The sequence below is a fragment of the Bubalus bubalis genome, chromosome 1 (assembly GCF_019923935.1).
Source record: "Bubalus bubalis isolate 160015118507 breed Murrah chromosome 1, NDDB_SH_1, whole genome shotgun sequence".
Taxonomy (NCBI): domain Eukaryota; kingdom Metazoa; phylum Chordata; class Mammalia; order Artiodactyla; family Bovidae; genus Bubalus; species Bubalus bubalis.
Window position 1 is genome coordinate 112,813,120 of NC_059157.1, and position 26,752 is coordinate 112,839,871.

Consider the following 26,752-nt stretch of genomic DNA (forward strand, 5'->3'; position numbering starts at 1 on the left):
TCTTACATGTGTACACATAGTTGCCTGTATGTATGCACATGAAGGCCCGTGTATTCATGTAAGTGTGTGGGAGGGTGTGTCTTCTGGTCTTCATGCCTCTCCCCACCCTAGGTGACTGCCTCTGACATCCCTCCTGTCCTTCCCTCTCAGCCTCTCTCCTCCTCTGTTCCTCTCCTTTGATGGTTTCTCTTGCCTCTTCCTTTCTCTGGTCCCTGCCCATTCTTCTGGTCTTTTTCCTCCTCTCTTCTCTATGTGGATATTTCTTCTCTTTTCCTTGCTTTTCAGGCTCTTTTCCTCCCTACCCCTGCCTGCACACTGACAGCCACTCACACCCTTCTCTGCCGGTTTTCTCCCAGGCCCCAGGCCCGTAACTTGTTGCTCTGAGGTGTCTGTAGGCTTTCTGGCCTCCGTCCAGGGACCTGTCAGCTCTCCCTTCCCCTCACTCTACCTCCTGGCTCAGATCTCGACAGCCACACTCGGGTTGGCTGGTGGTACTTGTTCAGCTCTTAAGTGGGTTGTGTGTGAGGGAGTTGGTATTCCCTGCGTGCTCTGCAGCCTGGCATCGGGCTCGGCCTTGGCTCGGAGTGCTGCTGTCTGGACGGTAAAGCTGGAGCCAGCAGGCGGGACCTGTGCCCGGCGTGCTGATTCCAGGGGCTGATTCTCACTGGGCCGAGGCAGCCTTATGGGGTGCTTGCCGCTTTCTTCTCCCGAGGGTGAAGGTCATTATGTTACGGCATTTTCCTCCTTCCCCGCTCTCATTCTCCCATCTGCTGTCCTTCTCCAGGAGCAGCACTGGCTTCCCAGATCCGAGATTGGGGGCCTGCCAGGGCAGGCATAACATATTTTGAAGCCCATGTTTTCTTCCAGAAATTATTTGCTCCTTTACATGTAAGCATGTGGAATTACCATGGGATATAAAGTGGGCTTCCAGAAACGGTTGTCGTGCTTTTGTTGTAGCTTCAGACACCTCCTGGCATGCTGCCATGCTCTCATGAGGGTGCTGTGTCCCCTCCAGAACTGCTGGGCTGGGGAAGCAGGTTGAGGATGGGATGACACACTCCACTTTCTTGTGTCCTGTCTCTCTTATGAGCTCTGCTGGGTGATTCATGCTCGATCAGGTGCCTTCTTGAGGTCGTATCCAGGAGGACAGGCAGACCTGGGAGGATCCGGCTGTGGGAGTCCCGTTGTCAGCAGGGCTAATGACCAGCCCCCCAGGTCCTGGCAAACTGGAGGCCCAGCTCTTCCAGGGCTGTTCTCTGTCTCCCGGCTTTGTCCTCCAACCCCTTCCTTCCATGTCGTCCTCCACAAGTCACTCTGATGCTGTTTCTTGCTCACTCACTCATCTTTCATTTTCTTCATGTCTCTGAAGGGGGAAACATGTCCCACCTTTCCTCTCCTCCCCACCCTCAGGGTCACAGGTACATCTGCTCGGAATCCTGCCGTGTTAGACCCAGAAGATAGGGTCTCTTCTTTGGTGGGGAAACAGACCCCAGGAAGGCTGAGTGGGCCAAGGGCACACAGTGTCCAAAACAAGCTGGGGATCCTTATAGTCTGCTTTCTGCCTGCTGCAGGAGGCTGCCCAGGGCTTGAGTGGATGTAAGGTTGTTGCCTGGCCAAGCGAGGATCTGATCGTGAGTTAAGAGAGAGATGATGGAGGTTCAGATCTTTTTTGAATCTCCACCATCTGTCCTGGCTTCTGGCTCCTGGTTCATCTGTCAGGATGCAGGCAGCCTGCCTTGGTGTTTTAGTAATACTTGACCCCATAGGGGGATGGAAAGCTCTGTCCAGCTTGTGTGACAACTCTGCATTTTGCAGCTGGGGAACCAGGGTCCTGCTGGAGGTCACAGGCTGGCTAGTGGCAGAGCCAGACCTAGATGCCCAGTCCCTGCAGCTGGTGGCCACTGCGGGAGGGTTTCCTACTTAGGCTGTGACTTCTGTAAGTCGAGTACCCCCTTTCAGAGCCTCCAGCACCTTACTTCTCCCTCTTCCTGCTCTCACCCTCTCACCTTTTATCTCTGGTGGGTCTCTTGAATGATCCTCATTGCACGTGCAGATCTAGTAAGCACAGCACTGTATACCTGCAGCCACTCTCTGCACTGCTGGCCAGCGACCCACAACAAAGTCGAACAAAAACACTGGGCTGTCTGTCTGGGCTGGGGATAGGGAGGGAAGTGTGAAAAGGCCTCAGTGATCTTCCTCCACATTCTCTGTAGAGCAGAGTCCAGGGAGGCGGGGGAAGAGGGGATGTGGCAGGTCAGGGGGTGAGTAACCAGTAACCAGGCAGAGGACGGTGAGGAGCCACCAGAGAAGGCTGGTTCCTGCAGGACAGTCTGGGGAGTGACAGGTGAAGACCTCTGCACGGCCAGTCACTTTCTGTGGTTGTCCCCTCCCTCTCATCCCAGCAAAGCAGCTCATTCCCTGCTGTCTGCCTTTGTCTCCTTCCCCGCCAGAGCATTAGTCATTGGCTAGGGAAGGGTGGGAGCACAGTTAACTGCGAAATCTATCAACCCAGATCCTTTTAAGTCCCTGAGCTTGGGTAATTTCTCCCCTTCTTGAACTCTTATGACTTTTAGTGTACTGCACAGTTAGTGCATATGCGCACGCACACACACGCATACACACTCTGAGAGTCAGAATCATAGGACGGAGGGGAGCCGATCTGAGAGCGCACTGTCAGGAATTGTCACCTGGCAGGATTCCTGGAGCTCAGTAGGCAGAGCCCAGAGAGCCAGCCATGAGCGCCTCATCCCAGCACGACAGCCAGCATCACTCACTCACTCAGGCTATTTATAGAGCGCCTGCTATGTGCCCTCAGCCGTTGTAACCCTGGGGAACCAGCCATGAACAAAACAAAGCCATCGGCTTGGTGGAGCAAACCTTTCTGATGGGGCTGACAGTCAGTGGACGTATTGGGGGAAGGGCAGAGAGCCAGTGGGGAAGGGTGAGCGGCAGTGCCAGATGAGGGGGGCCGAGGCGCTGGGATCTGAGAACAGAGGTGCTCAGAGAGGTTGGGAAGCCGGCTCCCCACCCACCGTCCTGGGTACCTGCGCGCGCGCGCGTGTGAGTGTGTGTGTGTGTGTGTGTGTGTGTGGTGGGGTGGTGGGGGGGTGGTGGTGTGTGAAGCAGAGGAGAGGAGAGGGTTGCAGAGTCGGCCTGAGGGATCCTGTGGCCAAGATGGAGTTGTGGTTGCTGGAGGGTCATGGGGTCATAGGCTGGCTGCGGGCGGGGCTGGACATGCCTGTGAGGAACCTCCATGCCCACCCCCCAAGCTCCACCCAGCCCAGCCAGCTGCTTTGGGACAATACTCCTAAGCCTGGCCTGGATTCCCCGGGACACCAAGGCTTTTTTCCAAGGAGTAGGTTTTTTTCTGCACAGCCGGCCGGGGTTGCAAAGACTAGGCCCCGTCTCTCCTCTCTCTGCTTCATAAAATCACAGGAAGAGGCTGCCAGCCAGGCTCCACAGAGGAGAGCGCTGGTGTGAGGCTGCCTTGCAGTCTGGGTGCCCCTGCTGGATGCCAGTGTAGGGCAAGTGTGCGGCGGGCACCTGAACCTGGTTTCTGCCGTAGCCGCTATTTGTTGTCATGTTTGAGTAGACAGTAGGTGGTCCCAGAAATCGTTGCATGAAGCAGAACAAAGCCAGACAGGGCAAGTGCCAAGGGAATGGTTGTAAACATCCCAGTTGAGCCCTCTCGTCTTCCTTGGGGCACGGAAAGGGCGCCTCAGACACAGTTGTCAAACAGACCCTGCTGCCTGTCCATGTGGCTTCACCACAGAGCATGCGTGGGACGGGGCAGACTAGACGGTAATCACCACCGTCAGTGGGTGCGTGGCTTGGTGGCCGCACCTTACAGGCCCCCTGACGCACGCTCTTGGCCCTTCTGGGTCCCCTCCGCACCCCAGCTTATCTGTCCTCTCTGGACTCCCTATCTTAAAAGATCCTCACCTCCCTGGGGGAGCAGCCATGGCTGCGTCATTAGCCTCCCTTCCTGAGATCATTGAGCGTTTCTTGAGTTCTCTGTGAGTTGGGGCAGGGTTGTGGCTAGAAGCTGCAGGGGCTACAGTGATGGCCACTGCAAGTAGGACTGCGTAGGGAGGGATGGTGTGGAGGTTTTGGGGGGTCCCTGAGAGTGCCTGACACCCCCTCTCCAACCCAGGCACCTGGCTGGTAAGACATGCTTCTTGAACTGCAAATTGCATATTCACATTTGAAATGAGGTTCCATAGTGTTGCCTGTCCATTGTGAGTGTGGCTTTTAGAATTGAGCTGAATGGTATAATTAGTTCATCTGCTCCAGGGCTGGTGCACAGCTGTGTGAAGCTGATGGTTGTCAAAGGTGAACAGGTGGGAGCTGACAGGACTTCCCTCAGGTGGTGGTCATACCAGGCAGAACAAATTTTCTCATGCAGTGTAGTCAGCTGGGATTGGTGCAGGGTGGGGGTGCTGAGAGGCCCTCACTGAGTCCACTGAGATGTGGGGAGAGGGTCCTGGCATGAGGAGCAGGGCCGTATGAGTGGGGTAGCTGGTTGTCTCTGTTTGGAAGTTGGGAAGACTTGGCTGAGTGTGGTGAGGTCATAGGGAGGCTGCGAGAGCAGGTGAGGTCTCTGAGGGGGCTGGTGCAGGGCACAGGGGAAACCAAGCCTCATGGGGGTGGGAGAGGGGTTGGAGAGATGAGGGAGAGCCAGGCAGGGTGGCAGCAGGCATCAGATCACCTGGGATCCTCCTTAAAACACGGTTGCATGAGGACCCCTGGGCGTTTTGATTGAGTAGGTCTGGGAGGGAACTGAGAATTTGCACTTCTGACAGGCTCCTGGGCTGTGGTGATACTGCTGGTCCAGGGACCACATTTTGAGATCAGAGGTCTAACAGAACAGGAAGCAAGATTAGAGGGGTCATGCATAAGCACTTGGGGAATAGTGGATGGCACCCGGCCGACGCGTCTCATTAGAAGAGCTGCAGGGCTGTGATCCTGCAGACGCTAGCACCTCACTGAACCTTTCGCTGTTCTCTCTCTGGCTTTTATCAATACCTGATCAGATTTTGTAACTCCTTCAACATCACAGAACATTTTTCTCCTACCCTGGTCTGGTGGTGGCACATGCCGCACATCAGAGGTTTAAAAAAAAAAAAACAACTCGCTGGGGCCACAGATGGAGCTTCTGAGTCATGGTCTGCGAGAGGGTCAGGGAATCAGTATGTTTGAAAACTTCCCCCAGGTGATTCTAATGAGCAGCCAGGATTGGGAACCATTCCCCTGAGCTTGTTTTTCTTACAATGTGCCACCTGCCCACTAAGCTTTAAGGGAACCTACTTTGTCTGGATCCACCAGATGGCCCCTTACAGGCAGTGATATGTCCTCCCCATCTGCTTGCCTCTGTCTTTCCAGATCAGTCCAGATCCTGCTGGTCTCCCTCCTTCCTCCAGTTCTCTGAGAACTCATTTGTAATGAGGGCCTCACTTGCTATTGAGAATCCCAAGTTATCTCCTTTACTCTTAGGTCACCAGCAGATTTTCCTCTGTCAAAACCTTCACGAGGACTTTAGGTAACAAGTGTCTTTTCCCCAACATTTGTGTCTTTCAGTGACACAGAAAGTAGAAAATTGTGCAAGAAGATGAAAGTTGACCTGAGTGCAAAGGACAAAAAGGTTGAATTATTCCATTACCAGTAAGTACACATAGACTTTTCCAATTTCCAAATAAATACTAAAAGCTTTCATTGGTATTCTCGGCAAACCACAGTTTTTAGTGAGATTAATTTTATTTCAGAATGATGTTTTTTGTGTTTACAATTATTTCTTAAAAAAAAAAAACTTGAGCTGTGTTCAACAGCTGAATCTTACTAAGATTCTGCAGGAAATCTAAAGGTTAAGTGTCTTCAGGTGAGTGCGTGCCAAGTCGTTTCAGTCGTATCTGACTTTTTGTGATGCTGTGGACCGTAGCCCACCAAGTTCCTCTGTCCCTGGGATTCTCCAGGCAAGAATACTGGAGTGGGTTCCCATGTCCTCCCCGAGGGAATCTTCCCTACCCAGGGATCAAACCCAAGTCTCTTATGTCTCCTGCAGGCAGCTTCTTTACCACTGGTGCCACCTGGAAAGCCCATGTCTTCATAACCAATCCTAACATTAACACCTTTTTCTCCTGTTTTCACAGGGATGGTGCATTTCATACTGAATATAACCGAGCTGTGACGTTTAAGGTAAATTTCCCTGCCTTGTTCTCAGCAGAGGAGGAAGGGCAGAGTGATCTGAGGGAGTCTCATCTGTAGAGCACAGGTCAGCAGAACGCCTGGAGAATTTTGTAGCTGTGAAACCAGTGGGGATGACCTGCTGCTTTGTAGACAGTTTATGACTCTTTCAGTGAGAGAGACATCTGACATCATGCCCTCCTCTGCAGAGGCCAGAGTCTCCCTTCAACTGTCCAGAGCCCTTCACCTCTGCAGTCATGTCCCTGGGGGCTGCCCATAGGCCTGAGGGGGCCAGTGGTGCCCAGGTTAGCACAGCATGCAGGACCCGGGCAGGGCAGCAGCTTGGTCCAGATGAGATGCCCACGTCACTGAGCCATTCTCGGCTACAAATCCGATTCAAAAAGAGATAGAAAAGCGTCAGTGAAAATAAGGATGGAGATTCTCTGCCCTGCAGGTGCTATCCTGTATCCCCTGGCAGCTCTCCGGGGCCCGAGTCCTTCCACTGCCCTTGGTTCTCCTCCTTCGTGTTCCCTTCCTCAGATCATTCTTCTCCTGCTCTGGCTAGGGCCATGTGTTCCTTCTGTCGTGGCATATGTTGAACCCACCCTCTCTGATTCTCCTGCTTAGACTGCATTAGACCCTGGGCTCCTCTCTCTTTCCATCTGTTTCCTTCCATTCTTTTCTGTCTGTCCATGCCCTTCTCCCTCTGCCTCTCTCCCCCTACCTCCCTGGTCATTTCTTGTTTATCCACTAACTCTTGTTTTTTTTAAGTTGCCGCAGCTTTTACTTAGTACAGACTCAGCCTGATTACTCATCATCTTAATACCCACTTAGACACTTAGAGATAATTCTACCAACTAGAGTTGCTTAACCCCTCTTATTCTGTGTTAAGATGTCAGCTGAAGTGGTAACACGTGCTCCTCAGATGTGGCAGCTTGGTGGTATGGGGGCATTGCTGATAGAGGCGGCTGGGCTTTTTGTTTTGTGTCTGGAGGTTGTGTTCAGTGTATATTTAGCTGGCCCTCTGAGGAGTCCGTCCTGGGCTTGAGGAGCAGGGAATAGCAGCTTCTCAGAACTGCAGTGGCAGGAGAGACACCCAGGTAGGTGGTCTGGACCTGCCTGGGTCAGGGAGGCTGAGTCCCAGCTTCTGTCCACCTTCTTACAAAGACCAGGTGTATGGGATCTGCTCGCTCCCATCCTGTCTGTGATCTTGGCATCAAGGAGCTGGAGAAGTGGCTGAGCATGGTACAGGGTCAGGGTCATAGGTGGGGAGAGGGCATCCTTGGTCCCAGGGTCCCCGAAGCCCATGGGACCATCAAGGACTGGGGAGGAGTCCCTGGGGTTCTCTAGGGTAGGGGGTATGATGGTGGAGCTCCCCATGGCTGCCTGACAGCTCCAGGTTCTCAGGGGGAGCAGCCGTGAGCAAAGCCCTCCCTGGTCTCGGGTCCGTTTTCCCTTCAGGGTTTCTCCTGAGCTTCTATCTCTGGAAAGATGGAGGAGTCCCCCGGCAGGGCGGGTGCACAGTCTGGCTGTTGTTGCTGTCCCCTTGTTCAGAAGGGGCCTTGACGCCGAGGCAGGGGTGGGGTGCTAGTACTTTAACTCGGCTGGTGCTGGCGCAGGCCAGGAGTGCCACCCCCCACCACCGCCCCCCAGGGCAGTAGTTCCTACCTACTTTGAGTTCCTATGCTACTGAGAATCTCCTGGAAGCTGTGGACGTTATCCTTAGACACTGTGCATACATACATCGGAAGGAGTGTTTTCCCATGAGTCTCAGGCTGCACAGACTGTTGAGGTCCACGGCGCACCCTAAGTTGATAGCATCTGCACCAGGCTTTCTGAAACAGCAAACGGGCGGGCTCCCATAAGCATCTTAATCACATGGCTCGTGGGCGTGCCCTGTGGCTGTGGGTGAGTGGGGCTTTCAGGGCAGCGCTGCTGGCCTCACTTTGCTGTTATCATCACAGTGAAGCTTTGACAAGGTGCTGAGAAAAGGCTGATCCGCCTCTGCCTGGTAGGAACAGCCGTCTTCTCTTGCCAGCAGGCGTTTCATAGCTCTGTTTGGACAGACAGGGACCACTATCTGAATGAAATTCTGCGAAGTCCTGGCTGTCTCCCACTCTCCCACAGAGCTCTTTCCAAAAAGGAATTTCTAAGAAATAGCAAGCCTCCCAGGTCCTCTGTGTGTGACCGGTGGGGGGCTGGATGCACAGCCTCACTCAGGGGTTTTTCTGTCCTCACCATAGACCTCCCTCCCTCCCCAGCACACACGTGGCACACCCAGCTCATCATCTGCTCACAGGAGCGTGCTCAAAGCGGGCAGATGTAATGGAATCTTGCATTCAGTTGCACAACACTGAAGGCTCATCTGATGACAAGGAGGCCACCTCTCCAGGGTTGGAGGGAGAGAGGCTTAGCTGGTTTCTGGTACCCGGTCCTGGCTCTCACAGGCTTTGAGCGGCATTTCTCAGATGACTGTTTGAAAGTGAAGGGAATGCAGCTTCCGTCGTGTGGGTGGTGGGGAGGGGAGCGGAGGGATGTGTCCCCCCCACCCCCCAACATTCCTGCTCCATGTGTGTCCTGCCCAGGGGGAGCAGAGAGCTGAATCAGTTGTCCACAAGACAAAGGCTAGTTAAGCCCTTTATCCTGAAGGTCTTGGTCCGTCTAGAAAAGTGTCTCTAAGGAGAGAAGTCCAGCAACCAGGGGGCCACAGTTATGAGCACCCTGCCTTGGGGGGCTTCCCACTTGCGTCCCAGAGAGGGTGATGAGGATTTAATGCACTCCCAAACCAGTTTAGATCATGAAATACCAAGCAGGTTACAAGCAGGCGTGATTAAGTTGCTTATGCCATTGACAGTTTTAATGGCTGTGTGAATGTGTAAGTATCTTACATCGCACGTGACTGGAGACCTTTATTCAAACTGATCAGGGAGACTTTTTGGAAGAGATGACATTTATTAGAAGCATGTGCCTCTGTTTTGAATAAGCCAACTAGTTGTCTCGAACTTTCTCTCTTGTCCCTGAAGAGGCATCGTAGGTGTCAGTAGACCAGAGGTAGTGTCATGTGGGGTGCATTTTTAGGGCGCTTAGCAGTGCTGCCAGTGGGTGATGGCATAGCACACCCCAGTCGTTTGCCCATAGGCTGCGTGCTTCCGGTTTCAGGCACTGTAGTCTCCAGGTAGGGGGTGGGGCAGGTTCCCGATCCCCTTACCTCCTCTCTTCCTGGCTAAAATGAGTTTTCCCTTCTCTCTCCTTTTCCTCAGTCCATAGTGGCCTTTCTGAAGGATCCGAAAGGGCCCCCATTGTGGGAGGAAGATCCTGGAGCCAAAGATGTTGTCCACATTGACAATGAAAAGGTAATTTTTATGTATCAATTCTGATGGGCTTTGGACGCTTCCCCCCAACCAGGGTCCCCCAGGAGAGATGACTGAGGAACTGAGAAATAGGAATAGTATGGAACCTCCAAGGGAGCCCTGGGCCAGGCCTTAACATTTGGTTTCCCTTCCGAGCTCTGAGATGGAAACAACTGGAGATTAGCTGCCTGGGACTTCTGTTCTCCACTGCCTTATATAATGTATTTTAACATGTGTACATTTTCCTTATAGGGACATTTAAATGTTTCTTTCTCATTATGTAATGTGGTTGTTGCCTTTATGTTTTTTGGTATTATTTCTAAGGTGGATTTTGTGTTTGCTTTTTTTCTTGTTGTTTAAAAATATCTGAGAGATTTGGGTTGGATTTTCAGAGACTTGAGTCAGGTCTTTACAATTCTGGGACACTGTGTTAATTTTGAACAAGTTCAGTTTCTGGGTTTGGCTGGGGTTGGGGGTGGAAGGGTAGTTCTGAAGTACAGTCTGCATACAACCCTGAACCTCTTCCTTTCGAAGCCTGCCCCACATGACCTAAAGGTGCCTCTTTGTCCATGGGTGCCTGTGTTTTTATCATGTGCACACAGGACCTAAAGGTGCCTCTGTCCACGGGTGCCTATGTTTTTGTCATGTGCCCATGTATGCCTTACTTGGTTGACTGCGCCTTCCCATTGGGATGGGCAGGAACTTCTCTGTCACATTTCACATGGCCTGTGCAGCAAGCAGTGCTTTTTTGTAGATGGAGGGAGAACGTTCGTTTTATCCTGAGAAGATAAAACGTACCTTTTATCTTCCTCTGACTCCCTTCCCTTTTCATTTAAAATCATTGACTCTTGATGCTTGTTACTAGCTCAGAAGAAAATGATGCCATTTATGCTTTCTGGAGGAGGGATCATGTGTGATCATCATGAGATAACCAAGTGGGCCTTTCAGATGGAGGTGTTTTGAATTAAGGCGCTGGGCATCAACATTTTGGGGATAGAAAGTGCCGGTATCATAGCTGGAAAAAGGAGGAGGAGGGGAGGAGGGCCCAGTGTCTGGAGGTGGTGGCATCTGTGCCCATAGCCATGAAAAGACAGACAGCCTAAACTGATGATTTCTCCTGGGTGGATTTTATCATAATACGTGCTTTTAAAGCCTCTCAGACAAGCGATTGCCTGCTGCCTCCTTCCCCCAAAATGTTCATGTCCTGAAACTCCTTAAATTGCTCTTCTGTAACTAGAAATATTAAGCAGAGATATCTTTTCCACGCCTGTAGGCAGTCGTCTTCTTATACTGTGTAGTATTTTCTCTCATGTAGAAATATTAACTGCTTTTGTGCTAATAAAATCCGCACATAAAATAACTGAAGTTCCAAATTCAGGTTTGAATTGCCGACTTCTGTTTGTAAACTTAAGAGTTCCATGCTTATTTGAAGATAATTAAGCATCTTTGGGTGTAAGATGATATTTGTTACTGTTCAGGGTATGAAACCAAATTGCTGCAGGCTCAGGAAGACCTTTTATTCTCAGATCTTTTTAACAATTTTAGCTCCGGGGATTCCAGAAAATCATTTTCAAAGCATCCTCCACTCCTAGTCAGGGTCAAAGATCTTGGTTACTGATGCTCTTCAAATGGATGCCTCTACTCTCTAGATACATAAATAAGAGTTAACATTATCAGAATTGATTATGTGCTGTTTTAAATTCTCACAAAATATTTTAATCTTTTTTCTCTTACTGGAAAATTATAACTAATATACGTTCATTGTTGAAAATTTAGAAAATACAGCTTAAGCATAAAAGAAAAAAAAAATCACCTCATCCCTGCCTATTGAGAGATACTCACTGCCAATATTTTCTGTAGCCTTCAGGCTTTCAGTGTAATACACACATAAACATTACATTTTATATGCTGTTTTGTCACTTGCTTTCCCCCATTACTTAATGTGACATGCGCATCTTATTGTGACATGAAATATTCCTCTCCATCGTTTTTAATGATGCAGTAGTATTCCATTGTGCAGGATGTACCGTCATCTATTTACCTAATGCCTTGTTGCGGCCAGGAAGCCTGCATTTTGAAATTTCCTCTTATTTTCTTTATTATTCAAGAGAGAAAAACCTCTAATTTTCTTCCATGGAAACTGGTTAGAGGAGCCTATTTTAATCAAAATGTGCTCTGTCATGGTGCTACTCTGCAGTCCTTGATAGATTTGCTTTTTCCCGAACATCATTGACTGGTTGGAAGAAAAGTCTCCTGCCCTGCTTTGCACTGAAGTCTCTCCATTAGTTTGTTGTGACCATTTGTCTTTTTACATTTATTATATTCATTTAACAAATGATTATATATTGCCTGATAACAAGCCAGGCGCCGTTCTAAGGGTTTTACAAATACAAATGATCCACTTAGCTTGTAGCCTCCTGGGGATGGGTGCATCTCATCCTTATGCTCCTGTGTGCGCCATGGTCTTCTGGGCCCTGGATGGTTGGTGGCATGACAGGGCTGGGCTGGGGAAGGTTCATGGGGCTGGGTGAGCCTAGGTTGTGTGACGAGCAGACCCCGGCCTGGCCAAGTTGGGCCTCCATGAAAACAAGCACCCACCGTAGCAGAGCCGTAGATCATAGAACAAGAGACAGCCTCATGGGGCCCAGTCGGGTCCTTGCAGTGTTTTCATTATTGGGTGGGAGCTGAAAGTAAGGCTGGTAACCTGGTCCCGACTACCTCGTCCGCCAGGTGGCCTTGGGAAAGCCATTTGTCCCCTCGGGCCCTCAGTTTCCCCGTCTGTAATGTGTGAGGTAGCTAGAATGGATGGTCTCTGAGGGCCTTTCAGCCCCTGACTTGCTAGGATCTGTACTGCACTGCATCCCCCAAGTCAGACCGTGGGATTTCAGAAGTGCTTGCCACACGCCACCCACAAGGGTCCCCAGGGTGTCGCCCCTGTCCTGTGCTGTCTCTAACTTGTGATGTTCTGTGTGCCTCAGGACTTCCGTCGGCTCCTGAAGAAGGAAGAGAAGCCGATCCTGATGATGTTTTATGCTCCATGTGAGTGCCTTTCTCCTCTGCACTCAAGCTGGACGGTCAGACTCTGGGTGGGGCCGCTGTGGCTGTGAGGGGGATGGAACACTAGCCCCCGGCCTCCCTCTGGAGCACCTAGGCCTGCCTAGTTGCTGTGCTCGCCCCGTCTCTCTGCCTGCACCTCTTTCCTTTGTCTGTGCCTTTTCGTCTGGCCCTGCCCCTCCATCCACACCAGTTTTTCTCTCACTGCATTGGCATCCTTCTGTCCCTTTCCCCTGGCATCTGCTCAAGGTGCCTCCGCCTTCCCTGCCCTCTGCCTCCTGTGGCCTGAAGCCCTTGGCTGGCAGCTGTGCAGCCGGTGGAGCCGTGCCTTGGCCCTGGCGTGCTCTCTGTGGTTACCGCTGCTGACCATCCAGAGCCTGGCCGGCCTTGGGGCAGCCGCACATCCAGCTGGGAGGTCTGAGGGATGAGGACCAGGGAGAAAGGGGCCACTATTGGGGTTCAGTCTCTATATGAGGCTAAAGGTCGTGAGAACAGCAGAAGGATCACTGAGACAGTGAGCAGAGGACCTGGGTTCTAATTCCAACTGTGTCATCAATGCGCTAGGTGACCTTGGTCAAGTCCTCACCACTCTGTGCCTCAGTTTCCATTTCTGAGAGGGCAGAAAGGGGCTGGATCCGAGCTGTGGCTTTCACACTTTTGACTGTATTTGTAGTATTAGTATATTTTACACTGCAGCCCTGTACACTGTAAGTATATAAACTATATATATAAGCTGCAAAGTTTCACTAAACCAGACTTACCCTTCCTTACTGCTTGCTATCCACTCTACCCGATGTGGAAGACCTGATATTTTCTTTTTTATTGTTTTTTATTGGTTTTTCCTACTGCTTCATAACCCTTTAATAAAGGGTCAGCAAATCATGGCCTGGGGACTGGCTGCCTTTTCTGTAGATTAATTTTTGCTGGAACGCAGCCACATCGCTTCATGAGGCTCTTCACAGCATGTTGTCTGTGGCTGCCTTCAAGCTGCAGCTGTGGAATGGAGCAGTTGTTCTCCAAGCCACAGATACGCCCCCATCTGGGCCACCTCTGAAGTCTGACTTGTCCCTACCCATGGATTGAAAAGCAAAGACCTAAAGGCCTGAGCAAGAGATGTGTGTGTGATGGGAGGTGGGTGTGTCCAGACATGTCTATGGCTTGAGTGGGTGGCACAGGGTTCTAGTTACTTTTTTTTTTTAACTACAACAGGAAGTGGGATATACTGTGTGTGTGTGTGTATATATTTGAAATTTGTTTATTTTAATTGGAGGATAATTACAATACTGTGGTGGTTTTTGCCATACATCAATATGAATCGGCCATAGGTATACATGTGTCCCCTCCATCCTGAACCCTCTCCCACCTCCCTCCCTGCCCTATCTCCTGGATTGCTCGGTGACCCCTACCCAGCCCCCCATCTTACCCCAGGACTGTGCCTGCCCTTGGAAAGAGGCCCTGGAGTCCCACTTCCTGTTAGATCTGGCTCTGCCCAGGTGGCCTGCACTTTAATCCCTGATCTTTCTCTCTATTGACGTTCACTGGTTGGTGTCATCCCTTTCTGTTTCTCCTTGTGTGCATGTGTGCTAAGTCGCTGCTGCTGCTGCTGCTAAGTCGCTTCAGTTGTGTCTGACTCTGTGCGACCCCATAGACGGCAGCCCACCAGGCTTCCCCGTCCCTGGGATTTTCCAGCTAAGAATGCTGGAGTGGGTTGCCATTTCCTTTTCCAGTGGATGAAAGGGAAAAGTGAAAGGGAAGTCGCTCAGTCGTGTCCGACTCTTAGCGACCCCATGGACTGCAGCCTACCAGGCTCCTCCATCCATGGATTTTCCAGGCAAGAGTACTGGAGTGAGGTGCTAAGTCGCTTTCAGAACAGATCAGTCACTCAGTTGTGTCCGACTCTTTTCGACCCCATGAATCGCAGCACGCCAGGCCTCCCTGTCCATTACCAACCCCCAGAGTTCACTGAGACTCACGTCCATCGAGTCATTGATGCCATCCAGCCATCTCATCCTCTGTCGTCCCTTCTCCTCCTGCCCCCAATCCCTCCCAGCATCAGAGTCTTTTCCAATGAGTCAACTCTTCACATGAGGTGGCCAAAGTACTGGAGTTTCAGCTTTAGCATCATTCCTTCCAAAGAAATCCCAGGGCTGATCTCCTTCAGAATGGACTGGTTGGATCTCCTTGCAGTCCAAGGGACTCTCAAGAGTCTTCTCCAACACCACAGTTCAAAAGCATCAATTCTTCGGCACTCAGCCTTCTTCACAGTCCAACTATCACATCCATACGTGACCACAGGAAAAACTATAGCCTTGACTAGATGAACCTTTGTTGGCAAAGTAATGTCTCTGCTTTTGAATATGCTATCTAGGTTGGTCATAACCTTCCAAGGAGTAAGCGTCTTTTAATTTCCTGGCTGCAGTCACCATCTGTAGTGATTTTGGAGCCCAAAAAAATAAAGTCTGACACTGTTTCCACTGTTACCCCATCTATTTCCCATGAAGTGGTGGGACCAAGATGCCATGATCTTCGTTTTCTGAATGTTGGGCTTTAAGCCAACTTTTTCACTCTCCACTTTCACTTTCATCAAGAGGCTTTTGAGTTCCTGTTCACTTTCTTTGTGACCCTATGGACTGTAGCCTGCCAGGCTCCTCTGTCCATGAGATTCTCCAGGCAAGAATACTGGAGTGGGTTGCCATTACCTACTCTAGGGGATCTTCCCGACCCAGGGATCAAACCCAGGTCTCTTAGGTCTCCTGCATTGACAGGCAGGTTCTTTACCACTAGCACGACCTGGGAAGCCCTTTGTTTCTCCGTGAAAGTGAAAGTCACTCAGTTGTGTCTGACTCTCTGCGACCCCATGGTCTGTCCATGGAATTCTCCAGGCTAGAATACTGGAGTGGATAGCCTTTCTGTTCTCCAGGGGATCTTAGGTCTCCCGCATTGTGGGCGGATTCTTTACCAGCTGAGCCACAAGGGAAGCCCAAGAATACTGGAGTGGGTAGCCTGTCCCTTCTCCAGCGGATCTTCCTGAACCAGGAATCAAACCAGGGTCTCCTGCATTGCAGGCAGATTCTTTACCAACTGAGCTATGAGGCCTGCCCAACTGTGAACGCTTCAGGAATTATCCTGCTTGCACAATTCCTGAAGATGGGCCTCCTTTAGGTCATCTTAGAACACTTCCGATCTCAACATATTGGCTAAATGAGACTAAAGCAGTGAGGTCAGTATGCAGTCCATGTGTCATGAGGCGGATTCATGGTGCAACCGGGCAGGCTTCAGTGTAATGATCTAGGAGTCCCAGAGAGAGGTCCCCTGGCAGTGTGCACCTAAGTGCATGTGCCATCCTCCCCCCACCCCACAGCACCTCCCCAGGCTGGCGGGGTGACCATCCCCATCACAGGAGGCAGAGCTGTGAGCAGAATTATCTTCCTAGAGCAGAAAGCTAGGACAGAAGAAGCTAGGTTCCTTGTAGGTGTTACGGAATGATTAGTAGTGAGGAGGGAGGGAGGAAACTCAGAGCTGTTAACACTTGTGAGGGCCGGATTGGATGGCTTTCTGGGTCCCTGGTACCCCCAGATTCTGTGGCTACTGTTGTGCTCTTATACTGATCCTGTCAAGCCCTCGTGGCCTTATAATTCAGCTTATTCCTGGGAGTCGCTAGATCCCTCGCTGGGAGGTCCTTTAGGACTCTGTTCCTTTGATCATGACTAGGGTGAATGAATCTGGGTCTCCAGGACCTACTGAAGTTATTTAGTAAATGCTTGTTGACTGAACTGATGGGAAAATGAATGGGCTGGTTCTTTAAGCTTTGGGATTTGAGAGTGGTCATTAGTCTGCTCTTTCCCTGCCTCCCAGTTATGTCAGTTGAAAGGTAGACTCAAATAAGGACCACCATACCTGCTCTATTTCTGGTAAAGTTCAAGTGGCAGCTGACCTGGCCCAGAGCTTCCTGTTACTCTTCCATTACCTCTCCCCTGCCAATAACCTCTTCACCTGGTGCTGCTGATTTCTACCCTGGGGACAGCTGGCCGACTTACCATTCATTTAGAGGTCATGGGGGATTAATGTGATTTGAGGTCATAGGCAGAGCTGGGGGAGAGAGGCCACAGCTCTGAGGACAGGCAGTAAGTTCCAGACTGCAGAATGTGCCCTAGTGGGTGTCTGACTCCCCCATCTCATCAAGTCATTGGCTAAAGAGAGGGTGAAGGGCTCAAGTGTGCCCCCATCATCCTCTTTCCTGGGGAGTCGACTGACATCCCTGCTCCGGGTGGAAGTGTCTCCCCACCACAAACTGAGAGGCAGGCTCTCAGGCCCTGTGTTGGCAGAGTCTCCCCTCCTGGTGCCGGTCCTTCCCCCCGCCCCCAGGTGTTGGCTCTGCCCTCTGCCTTACAGATGGGGAAACTGAGGCTCAGACTGCTCTCACCACTAGCCCCGGGTCACCCAGCAGCAGTCCAGGGGAGACGCAGACCTGGGTCTCACCCTCCCTGGAGCCGAGCTCCTTCCTCTGCTGCGTAACCTCCCATCCCTACCACGTGCATCTGCCTGGTGGAGCTTAGACATCCCAGGGAGCTGGCACTGCCTCCTCAGTTTCCATTCTCCTCCCTGAATCCCCACAGTGGGAATAAAGCCCCTGACAGTTGTCACATGCCTCCCTTCCCAGTGCTGGTGGGGACCACGCTGGTGGTGGCAGCTGCTGGGGAGAGGGGCCGCTTGTCCTCTGCGGGCTGACACTAAGGGACCGTGCTGCAGGCTGCCCTCGTTGCAGCTCCCATGTCTCCCTGAGTCTGAGCCTGAACTAAGGGTATAAACTTGAGCCCAGATGTGTTGGCATGTCTGCATGTCTGTCTGTCTGCTGGGCAGGAACGTCACAGAGGGGCTGTGGGCATGTTGAGAGTTTCACGTCAGAATATCCTGCACTGCGTCTTGTCTGGTAGATGTGGTGCTGGGGAGATTCAAGCGGTCCCCGGGGAGATCTGAGCTGTTCATGGTCTCCACTGTTTGTATCTGGCGATGAGGGGGTGAGTGCTCCTCTCTGAGCCATGTTGCTCTGCCCACGGCCTGCCGAGGCCTTAGCTAAACGTAGATCAGAGCTTGTTAGCCTGCTGCCGCGTGGCCCTGTCCCCACTGTGCCGTGTCGAGCTGACGTCCAGACTGACGTGGGCTTCCAGGCAGCTTTGGTGTCTGTGGCCTCAGAAGCATCTCAGAGCCTGTTTTGCAGCAAAGCAGCTGTCAGGAAGAGTAACAGCCTCCTGTCAGAATTCCTCCTGTCTGAGGAAACTGGGGCTCGTGTTCTGTGGGGTCAGTGCCTGTGTGTGGCTTGTTCTCATTGAAGGGAAGGGGCAGGTTTAAATCAGAGCCTCTCTGAGGTAGTACTGGGTGTCGGGGACCCTGAGTCCCCCAGGTTTGAGGGCTTCACCACCCAGGAGAGGAGTGTGACCGTAATGGACCAGAGAGGGTAGAGCCAGAGACATCACAGACAATGAACGCCAGTGTCAGCGCTGGAAGGGGCCTGAGGCCGTCTGGTCCAAGCCCCCTCATTTGCCGGGAGGGTCAGGAGAGAGAGGAGGTGACCTGTCAGGGTCATCGGGCAGGTCAACGGAAGATGAGAATGGAGTGTCAGATCCTGGCCAGCGCTCGGCTGCCTCCTGTCATGGCGTGATTATCTGTTAATGAAGGAAAAGAGGCAAGAAATCCCCAAAGCCACTGTATGTGTGGTTGTACGTTTTCCCTCCTAATAGCATTTGCTCCGGGTTCATCTGCAGCCCCTGGCTGGGCAGCGAGGGGAGGCTTTCAGTTGTGCATGAAGCGGGTGCTCCCCTGGCTTTCTGGATTCCTGTTGAACTCTTAACCCACTCTCAGTTACTCAGTGCTTTGCTCTCCCCCAGCTGCGTCAGGTTTGACAGTCCCGCACCTGTTGAGGGACTGCTGGGCTGGGTCCTGTTTCATGCCGTGGAGTTGGTCCGCTCTCGGGGACTGGGGCTTTTGCCTCTGAGGCTGTGTGTTCCCAGAGCCTGGGTGGTCCTGGCTTCTGGAAGTGGGATAAATGCTTGTTGGTTGAGGTGGGCCTGAAGGGAGAGAGGGCTGAGCATGGGGCCCATTGTAACCATTTCATTTCTCTCCTGCTGGTGACCAGGGTGCAGCGTGTGCAAGAGGATAATGCCACACTTCCAGAAGGCTGCGACCCAGCTGCGGGGCCAGTTCGTAAGTGAGGCACCAGGGGCCAGGCAGGGCTGGCTGCCGGCTCTCGACTTCTCCCTCTCACTTGGGGAGGCAGCAGGGGGAGGGGAGAGGGCACACTTTAAAATCATGAGAAGGACTTATTATGGCTGTCCCTGGCATGTGGTTCAGAGACCTATCCTCAGTGGATGTTGAAGACTCCCCAGATTTCTGGGACCAGGAGAATTTGGGGCCCGTCGAAGGCCAGTGATGAAATAGCCAGGATGGTAGCCCGAAGCCCTGCAGTGTGCAGAGGCCAGGGGCTGACTGTAGACCATCAGGGTCTACAATGCTGGGGGCTGGGCTCCAAGGCAGGCTGAGGCTTTGGATGCTGGGCAGCCTAGTGGCAAAGAAAGAGGGCACAGTGACCCCAGTGGTGGGCCCAGAGCACACGCGGGCCCATGAGGCAGCCTCCTGCCCAGGCGTGTAGGGCTCTGTGGTTCCAGAGGGACCAGGAGGGACATTGTCTGTGGGGCAGGAGGGATGTGGGGACTGCAGTGGAGCAAGGTGGTGGGGAGCTGGAGACCCAAACACACCAGTTCTCTGAAGGAGTGTGCAGGGGGAGTGGACAGGAGACAAGGTCACCTCAGGGTCACCCACCTTTGGGAGACGGGAAGGTGAGCCACAGAGGAAACGAGGAAACTTCAGAGAAGTAGGAGTGACCAGGATGGTCAGTGAGGAAGGAGGGCAGGCCAGGGCGGCCAGACCTCATCCAGGGCTGAGCATCAGTCACTGACCCTGCTCGTCTCTGTGTTTCTCCTGCCGCCTTGCCAGGCTTATCTCTTCTGTGCCATAGGTCTGTCCGTTTTCGCACTTACCCCCAGCCACAGAGGTTTTGAGGTTTTTGTTTGGTTAGTTTTGGGTGTTTTGCTTGTTTTTTTTTTTTTTTTGTTTTTGTTTTTTTTGCTTTTTGGTGGCAACAGAAAAATAACTGCTGGCTCCTCTGGGAGCATGGAAGTCCATATGCCTTTCCTGAAAGGTAGACGGGAGGTGCCATCTCAGTGGGGCAGGCCAGAGTCCTGCTACAGGACTTCTGAGATCTTAAAACTCATCCTGATCTTTATGGATCAAATTGGTGATTAGTTCAGAGTCAATTAAAAAAGTTTAACTGGTGGCCTCTGCTAGCCAGCCAGGATTGGGTTGCAAAGAGCCTCGTGCTTTCTCTTCTGACCTCATTTCTGGGGCGACACCAGGGTCCTGCTTGTTCCTCACTAATGAATTTTTAGCAAGCTGCCTGGAGACATTTGGCCCTGCAACACAAATACATCACTCTGGGGAAGTTTCACTGCACATTCTGGGGCCTCAATACATACCATATTTTAAGGTGATTTTGCCTGAAGGAAAGACTTAATTACCTACAAGTTCTCACCTGCATAGGCTTCCCTTGTGGCTCAAATGATAAAGAATCTGCCTGCAATGCCGGAGACCTGGGTTCAATCCCTGATCAGGAAGGTCCCCTGGAGGAGGGCAGGGCAACCCACTCCAGTATTCTTGCCTGGAGACTCATGGACAGAGGAGCCTGGTGGGCTACAGTCCATGGGGTCACAAAGAGTCAGACACGACTAAGTGACTTTCACTTTCTCACCCACATACCCTTAGACAACCACTCAGCTCACCCTCCAAACTCTGGTCCAGCCCCAGTCAGATCACAAATTAGCTGGCCAGTCCCATCAAAGCAGGTAAGGTCTTGGTGCCAATTTCTAGCACCTACTAGAAGATTCTAGCTAATGCTGCATCTACCTGCCAAAAGCATTTTTCCAGGCCCCTCCCATGGTCCCCCAGAGCCTGTCCCTGCCTTGCATGGTCCTGTCTGCCCATCTTTGCTTATGTTCTGAATCACTTTATTCACAGTTGATGCTAATTATGAGAAGGTTTTCTAACTGAGAGATGAATTTCTTGAGCATTTCTTCAGTACAGAGTATGGGCCAAGCTCAGAGTAGGAGCCCAACACCCCTAATGAGTCAAAGAATGGGCATGTGGCTTACCACTCCTGAGTACATTTTGTTAAGCTGTGTATTTACATTAAAAGTGATATTCTCCTTTTTAAAGGAAGTCAGAGCATCAGTTCCTAGGGACAGAGGCAAAGTAGGAAGGATGTTTGTGGAACAAGAGCCTTCTTTTCTGGCCCTGAGTTCACACTAGGTTCATACAAGGCTCTACAACGTTTGCCCTGAAGATTACTTGTTAAGGGTTCAGTTCAGTTCAGTCCAGTCTCTCAGTCGTGTCCGACTCTTTGCGACCCCATGAATCAAACTCCGGGCCTCCCTGTCCATCACCAACTCCTGGAGTTCACTCAGACTCACATCCATCGAGTCAGTGATACCTGCTTCCAAAAAAGGAAAGAAAGAAAGAAAAGAAAACAAAACAAAACAGTGCTCGCTGCTCCTGTTTGGGCCCAGGTCAGAGGGTCTGGCCGACTGACCCCAGCTTTGGCCAGGTGTTAGTTGCCTCTGTGTTATGTGAACTCATCCATTTCTTTGCTTCTGAATTTTCTTACTTGGGGCTTGTTTTGTTCTTCTTTCCCTTTGGTTTCTTAGGAAAGTATCTTTTGAAAAGTTTTCACCTTTCCTAGCTCCATGAGGGGAAGGGTCCTCGCCACTATGAACATCACCTACTTCAGGAGGTCCTTCGAGGCCAGGGCTCATGGTTGCAGCCATAGCCTCCGAAGAACAGGGCAGCCAGAGGAGTGGATTCTTTTTTGACCTCGAACCTGGGGCAGAGATGGACTGCTGGTTCCCTGAAATCGAAAGCTCACCCCCTCCACACTGCTGAAATCCACCAGTTAGCACCTCCTATCTTCTCTTTGTCTCTGTCATCTTTGAGCCCTCTTTGGCTGGCCCTGTCTGTGGCAGGGGCTAGAAACCTTCCTCCTCGACAGATTTCTTGGGAGGCATCCAATCTGATGATGTCATTAAGGTGGAAGCCAGGCTGGGTCAGGGATGCACAGCCTTTGCCATTTTCCAAACTCAGATCCTCCTCTCCTTTTTTGCTGTCACTGAGTCATCGCATTTGTCCCATCTAGTCCCGCTGATTGACACCCTTAGCAGCCAGCACAGCTGCCAGAACGAGCCCATGCCTGCCCGCCTCCTCTTCCCAGCCTTGCCAGTTATCCACGTCCACGCCAAGTCTTTTGTTAACCTTGGCCATGATGGGTCATCTGGGTGTAAATGGTGAAATGGGTTGGTCTTGGCAACAGGTTTGTGCAGAGCAGACTTTGCTGATGGCTGTTAATAACTGGCTGGGAGATCTTGGGCAAGTAGCCCTGGAGGCTTCATTTCCCCATTCTTAAAATGGGGATGGATGATAACACCAGCCCTGCCTGCCTCACTGGGCTGTTGGAAGAGTGAATGGGCTTGTGCATGGGGACAGCTCTGTAACCTGCAGACACTTCACAGATACAGGTGATGGGCACCCCCCACCCCACTGCTCTGTGCTTGCTGTTCCTCACTGCATGGAGTGCTCCCAGGGTTCTGCTTTCCACTCTCTTTTCTTTCTTAGTAACACAGTGGAATGAGGGCCTGACACTGTGCTCTCCTTGTCTTCTATGGACTGTCCCTCAGTGGTTTTTATCTGTGTCGGTAGCTCAATAAGAGGTAGCTCCATGGAGACTGAGTCTCTAAGCTCGAGATGTGTCAGACTGCTTGCTTGACATCTTGGTCTGGATTTCTCTCCCTGGGTCCCAGATGCAGGGAGTCTAAAATATTTACTAAAATTCAGTGTCTTTCCATCTGGCAGGTGGCCAGCTTCCCTCCATGCCTCCTCTTGAGCACCACAGGCTCCTCTGCCAGGCTGTCACCATCCATCTCCCTCTCGATACATCCTCCATCCGAGAAGAGACCTGCCCACCAGCCTGGGTCAGACCCTACTCAACCCACCCAGCGGGCCTGCTGTGACTGCTCACTTATCTCCCTGATCCCACAGCTTTCCCCTTACAACCCCCAGGCGCCCTCTGGCACCTCCTGAATAAAGTCCTGGTTTCTTAGACACTAAAGGCTGGTCCACAGCCTCAGCGAACCTGCCCACCTTCTCTCACTGCCTTCTCTTGTGTCCTGCAATTAAACCAACATGGTCCCCAGTTCTTGAGCCGCATCTTGGTTTGTCTTACCTCTGTTTTCTCTTTCTGGAATGTCTGTGGAAATCTTACCCTCCTTGACTACTCACTCACATGCTCCTGCTTTGTGGAGTTTCTATGATTCTTCTGTGATTGTCCCCACAACCATGGGACGTGGGCTGGACAGGAGGAAGGCCATGTTGTGCCAGCTGACCGATCCCCAGCACACACGGTTCCGTGTCAGGCAGCCCTCACTTCTCTGCAGGCTGAGGTCAGTTTTGCCTCTTTTGGAATCACAAACTCCAAAAAGTGCTTGTCAGTAGTTGTTCAAAAAATAATCACCTCATTAACTAATAAATGCCCCCAAAGTAGTCAAAACTGCTGCAAAAACCCAGAGAATTAAGACTTCATCACAAGCAAAGGTGGTTGACAAAGGCCACCTTCTGGGTGGGATTTGCTTTGCCTTAAGAGATGGATGTGTCTTCTGCGGTGGCCAAGAGAGGGGGTGTGGGCAACCTGAGCACAGGGCTAGAGGACTCAGGAGTCGGGGCCAGGAAAGCACAGTGTGGGCTCTGGGGATGTGAGCGGGTTTGCAGAGCTTCTTAGTGGTATTCGTATTAGTGGTGATGGCTAACAGATTCTGAGTGCTGTAGGTACTTTGCTCGCACCGTCCCATTTAGGCTTCACAGAAGCCAGAAGACGGGGCTGCCGATGAGGAAACTGAGGTGCGCGAGGCAGCTGTGACTTGCTCAAGGAGAACATCTGCTGAGAGGGGAGTTAGGCTTTAGACCCAGCATCCTGACCCCCGAGCCCACACTGGGTTACATTTCCATCTTCAAGGTGCCCCAGACGGCAAAGAGTCCAGCTGCCTCCATGTGCAGAGGTCTCAGACTGTGTCATTCCTGGGAGAATAAGAAACCTAGAGTCTAGCAAATGTACAATTAAGGGTTTTGTAGGAAAGAAGAATTAAAAAATGAGATAGGGACCATATGATCTTTGAGTGTGGAGTCAGACGTTGGCCTCCATTCAGTGGAATTGAAGGGTTTTGTGCAGGGAAGTGATGTAATGAAAGAGGAGGATGTGGAAGATTAATCTTGTGGTGAATGTGCACTGACAATGAGGAGATCAATTAAACATAAAAAAAGAACTTTAAAGTAGACAGTTATTACTGGAACTGGCTGCTGAATCAGTCTGGGGAAATGAGCAGAAGGGCTTTTAGAGGGTTCCAGAGCTTCTAGTAAATCTATCTCAGGTTTATTTTCCCTGTATTCCTTGTAGCACCCCAAAATGGGATGGGAGGGAAAAAATCAGATTAGCAAGCATTTATTGTGCGTCTGCTTTATGCCAGAAACTGTGCTGGGTATTTAAAATGGTTGGTATGTTTAGATGCCTTGCGGGATGGAGCTGCCAGAGGCCCAGGTGATTCCCACCACCGAGAATTTGGTAGGAAATAATGAATTTGAGCAGCAGTTTTGTGCTAAGTTTCTCAGTTGTGTTCAACTCTTTGTGGCCCCAATGTGACCTGCAAGGCTCCTCTGTTCGTGGGATTCTCTAGGCAAGAATAGTGGAGTGGGTAGCCACTTCCTTCTCCAGGGGTCTTCCTGATCCAGGGATTGAACCCAGGTCTCTGGTGTTGCAGGTGATTGTTTACTATCTGAGCCACCAGGGAAGCCCTCTGACTTGGGTCATCTCCTTCAGTTCTCTTAAGAACCCTATGATCTTCTCCTGAACCACATCTTCCAACCAAGGAACCTCAGGGAGGGTGACTTGTCCAAGGTCACATGACTGCCAAGTGGAAGCAGTCTTCCGAGTCAAGTTCACTGTCCACTGAGACTGCTCTTCCTCGTTTTCTCTCCATATGCCTCCTTATGTATTGTTCAGCAAAATTCCACTTCCTGGTTTCTCCTCTCTGCTTCTCTAACCACTCCTGGCTCTTTTGAACTTCTTCCTTCCCCTCTATGCTTTGTGGGAGTCTTCCTGCATCTGGTCGTGCAGTGTTCTCTTGTGATGACAGAGCCAAAGTCCTCTTTCCAGGCACCTGATCCTGCCCTACAGGAAAAAGTTGCTGCTTTGGGAAAAGAGTTCCTGGGGACTCATTCTGGGTTGCTCTTAGCGTACAATCTTGTCGGTAACACAGCTACTGAAGTTCCTTATCCATTCAGGGGTGTTGGCATATGTGGACCCCAGGAACCAGAGTATGTTCAGACTTCAGAGATGATGGTCAGGTCAGGCCATAGGTGATGGTCACCCACAGGTCACCTAACAGGGTCTGAAGGGAGCAGAGTCAGGCAGGTGGGTCGTCCTGAGAACTACACACCCTCTTTGGCCACATGAGCTGTGTAATCTGAGAATGTGGTACATAAAGCCAGGCTGGACAGACTGAGGTGTCCAGGAAGGTGTCTGAGGACCCCGTGGAGTGACTGAGTGAAGAGTACACCCTTAGTTGACATGGGCAGAGAAAAGGCATAGTATGAACTTGGGAGGCAGTGGCCCTACTCTCGGACCTGGTTGACCTTGGTAATGAGGCCAGGTTTCCTCTTCAGTCCTCAGAACTGTGTTTTGCTCTGGGATGATCTTCCCTGCAGGGCAGGCAGGAGGGAATGCCTGTCTGGGGGTCAACCCTCAGCCCAGGTGCCTGTCTTTTCCAGAGAGCTCGGGCATTGTTCCTAGCTGGCTTGGCGTGCCTTGCTCCCCTCTGCACTGCACGCATCAGTCTCTGAGGCTCAGTCCCCATCATCTGTTTCTGATGGGACAGCTGAATGAGCAGTGTGTGGATGAAGTGAAGGGCATCTGCGGGCAGAGAGTGGACGGGTCTGTTCTCCCTTTGCTCCCAGGTGCTGGCCGGGATGAATGTCTACCCCTCGGAATTTGAAAACATCAAGGAAGAGTACAGCGTGCGTGGCTACCCCACCATCTGCTATTTCGAGTAAGTCCCCTGCCTCCCTGTGGACGCTGCTCCCCCCACGATGGCGTCTGCCCCCTGGCTGAGCCCACGGTTTCTCCCCACGTTTCACAGGAAAGGACGGTTTCTGTTCCAGTATGACAGCTATGGGTCCACAGCTGAGGACATTGTGGAGTGGCTGAAGAAGTAAGTTGGTGTTTGCCTTGGTGGGGGTACCCAGAGGGAGGGACATCTGCCGGGCCCCAGTATTTCCCTGGTCACAGGGCTCTGCCTGGCGGTTGGAGAGTGAATGAGGAAGGAAAGGACCATTTCTTGCTGCCCACACAGCTGATTGTGGGTAGCATCTAGGTGAGGGATCTGTGAGTGCAGGATGTGAAAATTGGGAGAATTTCATGTGCCTCGCTGTGATGACTGCATTTCAGATAGGTTTTTTTCCCCCCTTACTGTCTACCTGATGGATAGAAGCATTTCTCACCCAGGATGGCAGGTTTGAGAGAGGTTCCACTGCAGGTCTCTCTGAAAATAGAGTTGTCAGTCGAATGCTTATTTCAAACATAACACTTTGTATTAGGTGCTGTGAAGCTAAGAAGTGTCCTAATGCCTTAGATTTGCAGACTGCTTTGCGGTTCACTGTGCACCCTGCAGAGCTGCTTCATAGCACCCTGTGATCCTGTTTGTAATGTGATTAGATCCTTACTACCCAAACCACCCCTGCCCCGCCCCCACCATGATAGATGTGTGACTTTTGTGTGATACTTGGACCCTGACCAGTGTGTTGGCTGGGGAGTCTGTCTCCCCCACCCCTTCTTCGTGGCTGGAGTTCTGACCGCCCTGACCTGCCCCAAGCCCTCGCCTGCTCTGGGCTCTGCAGTCATTGCCCATGTGTAGCTATTGGTGCACAGTCCTTGGAATAACAGCAGCGTTTTGGGGGCTCCACTTTGTGCCTGACTTTGTTCTAAGCACTTTATGTGGATTCTTAAGGAATCCTCAGAACAGATA

General features: G+C 51.5%; 1 protein-coding gene across 2 annotated transcripts in view; it reads left to right on the top strand.

The window, feature by feature from the left end:
• Positions 1-26,752, top strand: part of PDIA5 (protein disulfide isomerase family A member 5) — a 93,072-nt gene that overhangs the window by 26,939 nt on the left and 39,381 nt on the right. For both annotated transcript variants that reach the window (XM_006078562.4, XM_044942564.2), the window contains exons 4-10: positions 5,578-5,661; positions 6,147-6,192; positions 9,441-9,533; positions 12,509-12,569; positions 18,718-18,785; positions 25,686-25,777; positions 25,868-25,939. In XM_006078562.4, the coding sequence (XP_006078624.2) occupies positions 5,578-5,661; positions 6,147-6,192; positions 9,441-9,533; positions 12,509-12,569; positions 18,718-18,785; positions 25,686-25,777; positions 25,868-25,939 (516 nt within the window). The remainder of the gene's footprint in view (positions 1-5,577; positions 5,662-6,146; positions 6,193-9,440; positions 9,534-12,508; positions 12,570-18,717; positions 18,786-25,685; positions 25,778-25,867; positions 25,940-26,752) is intronic.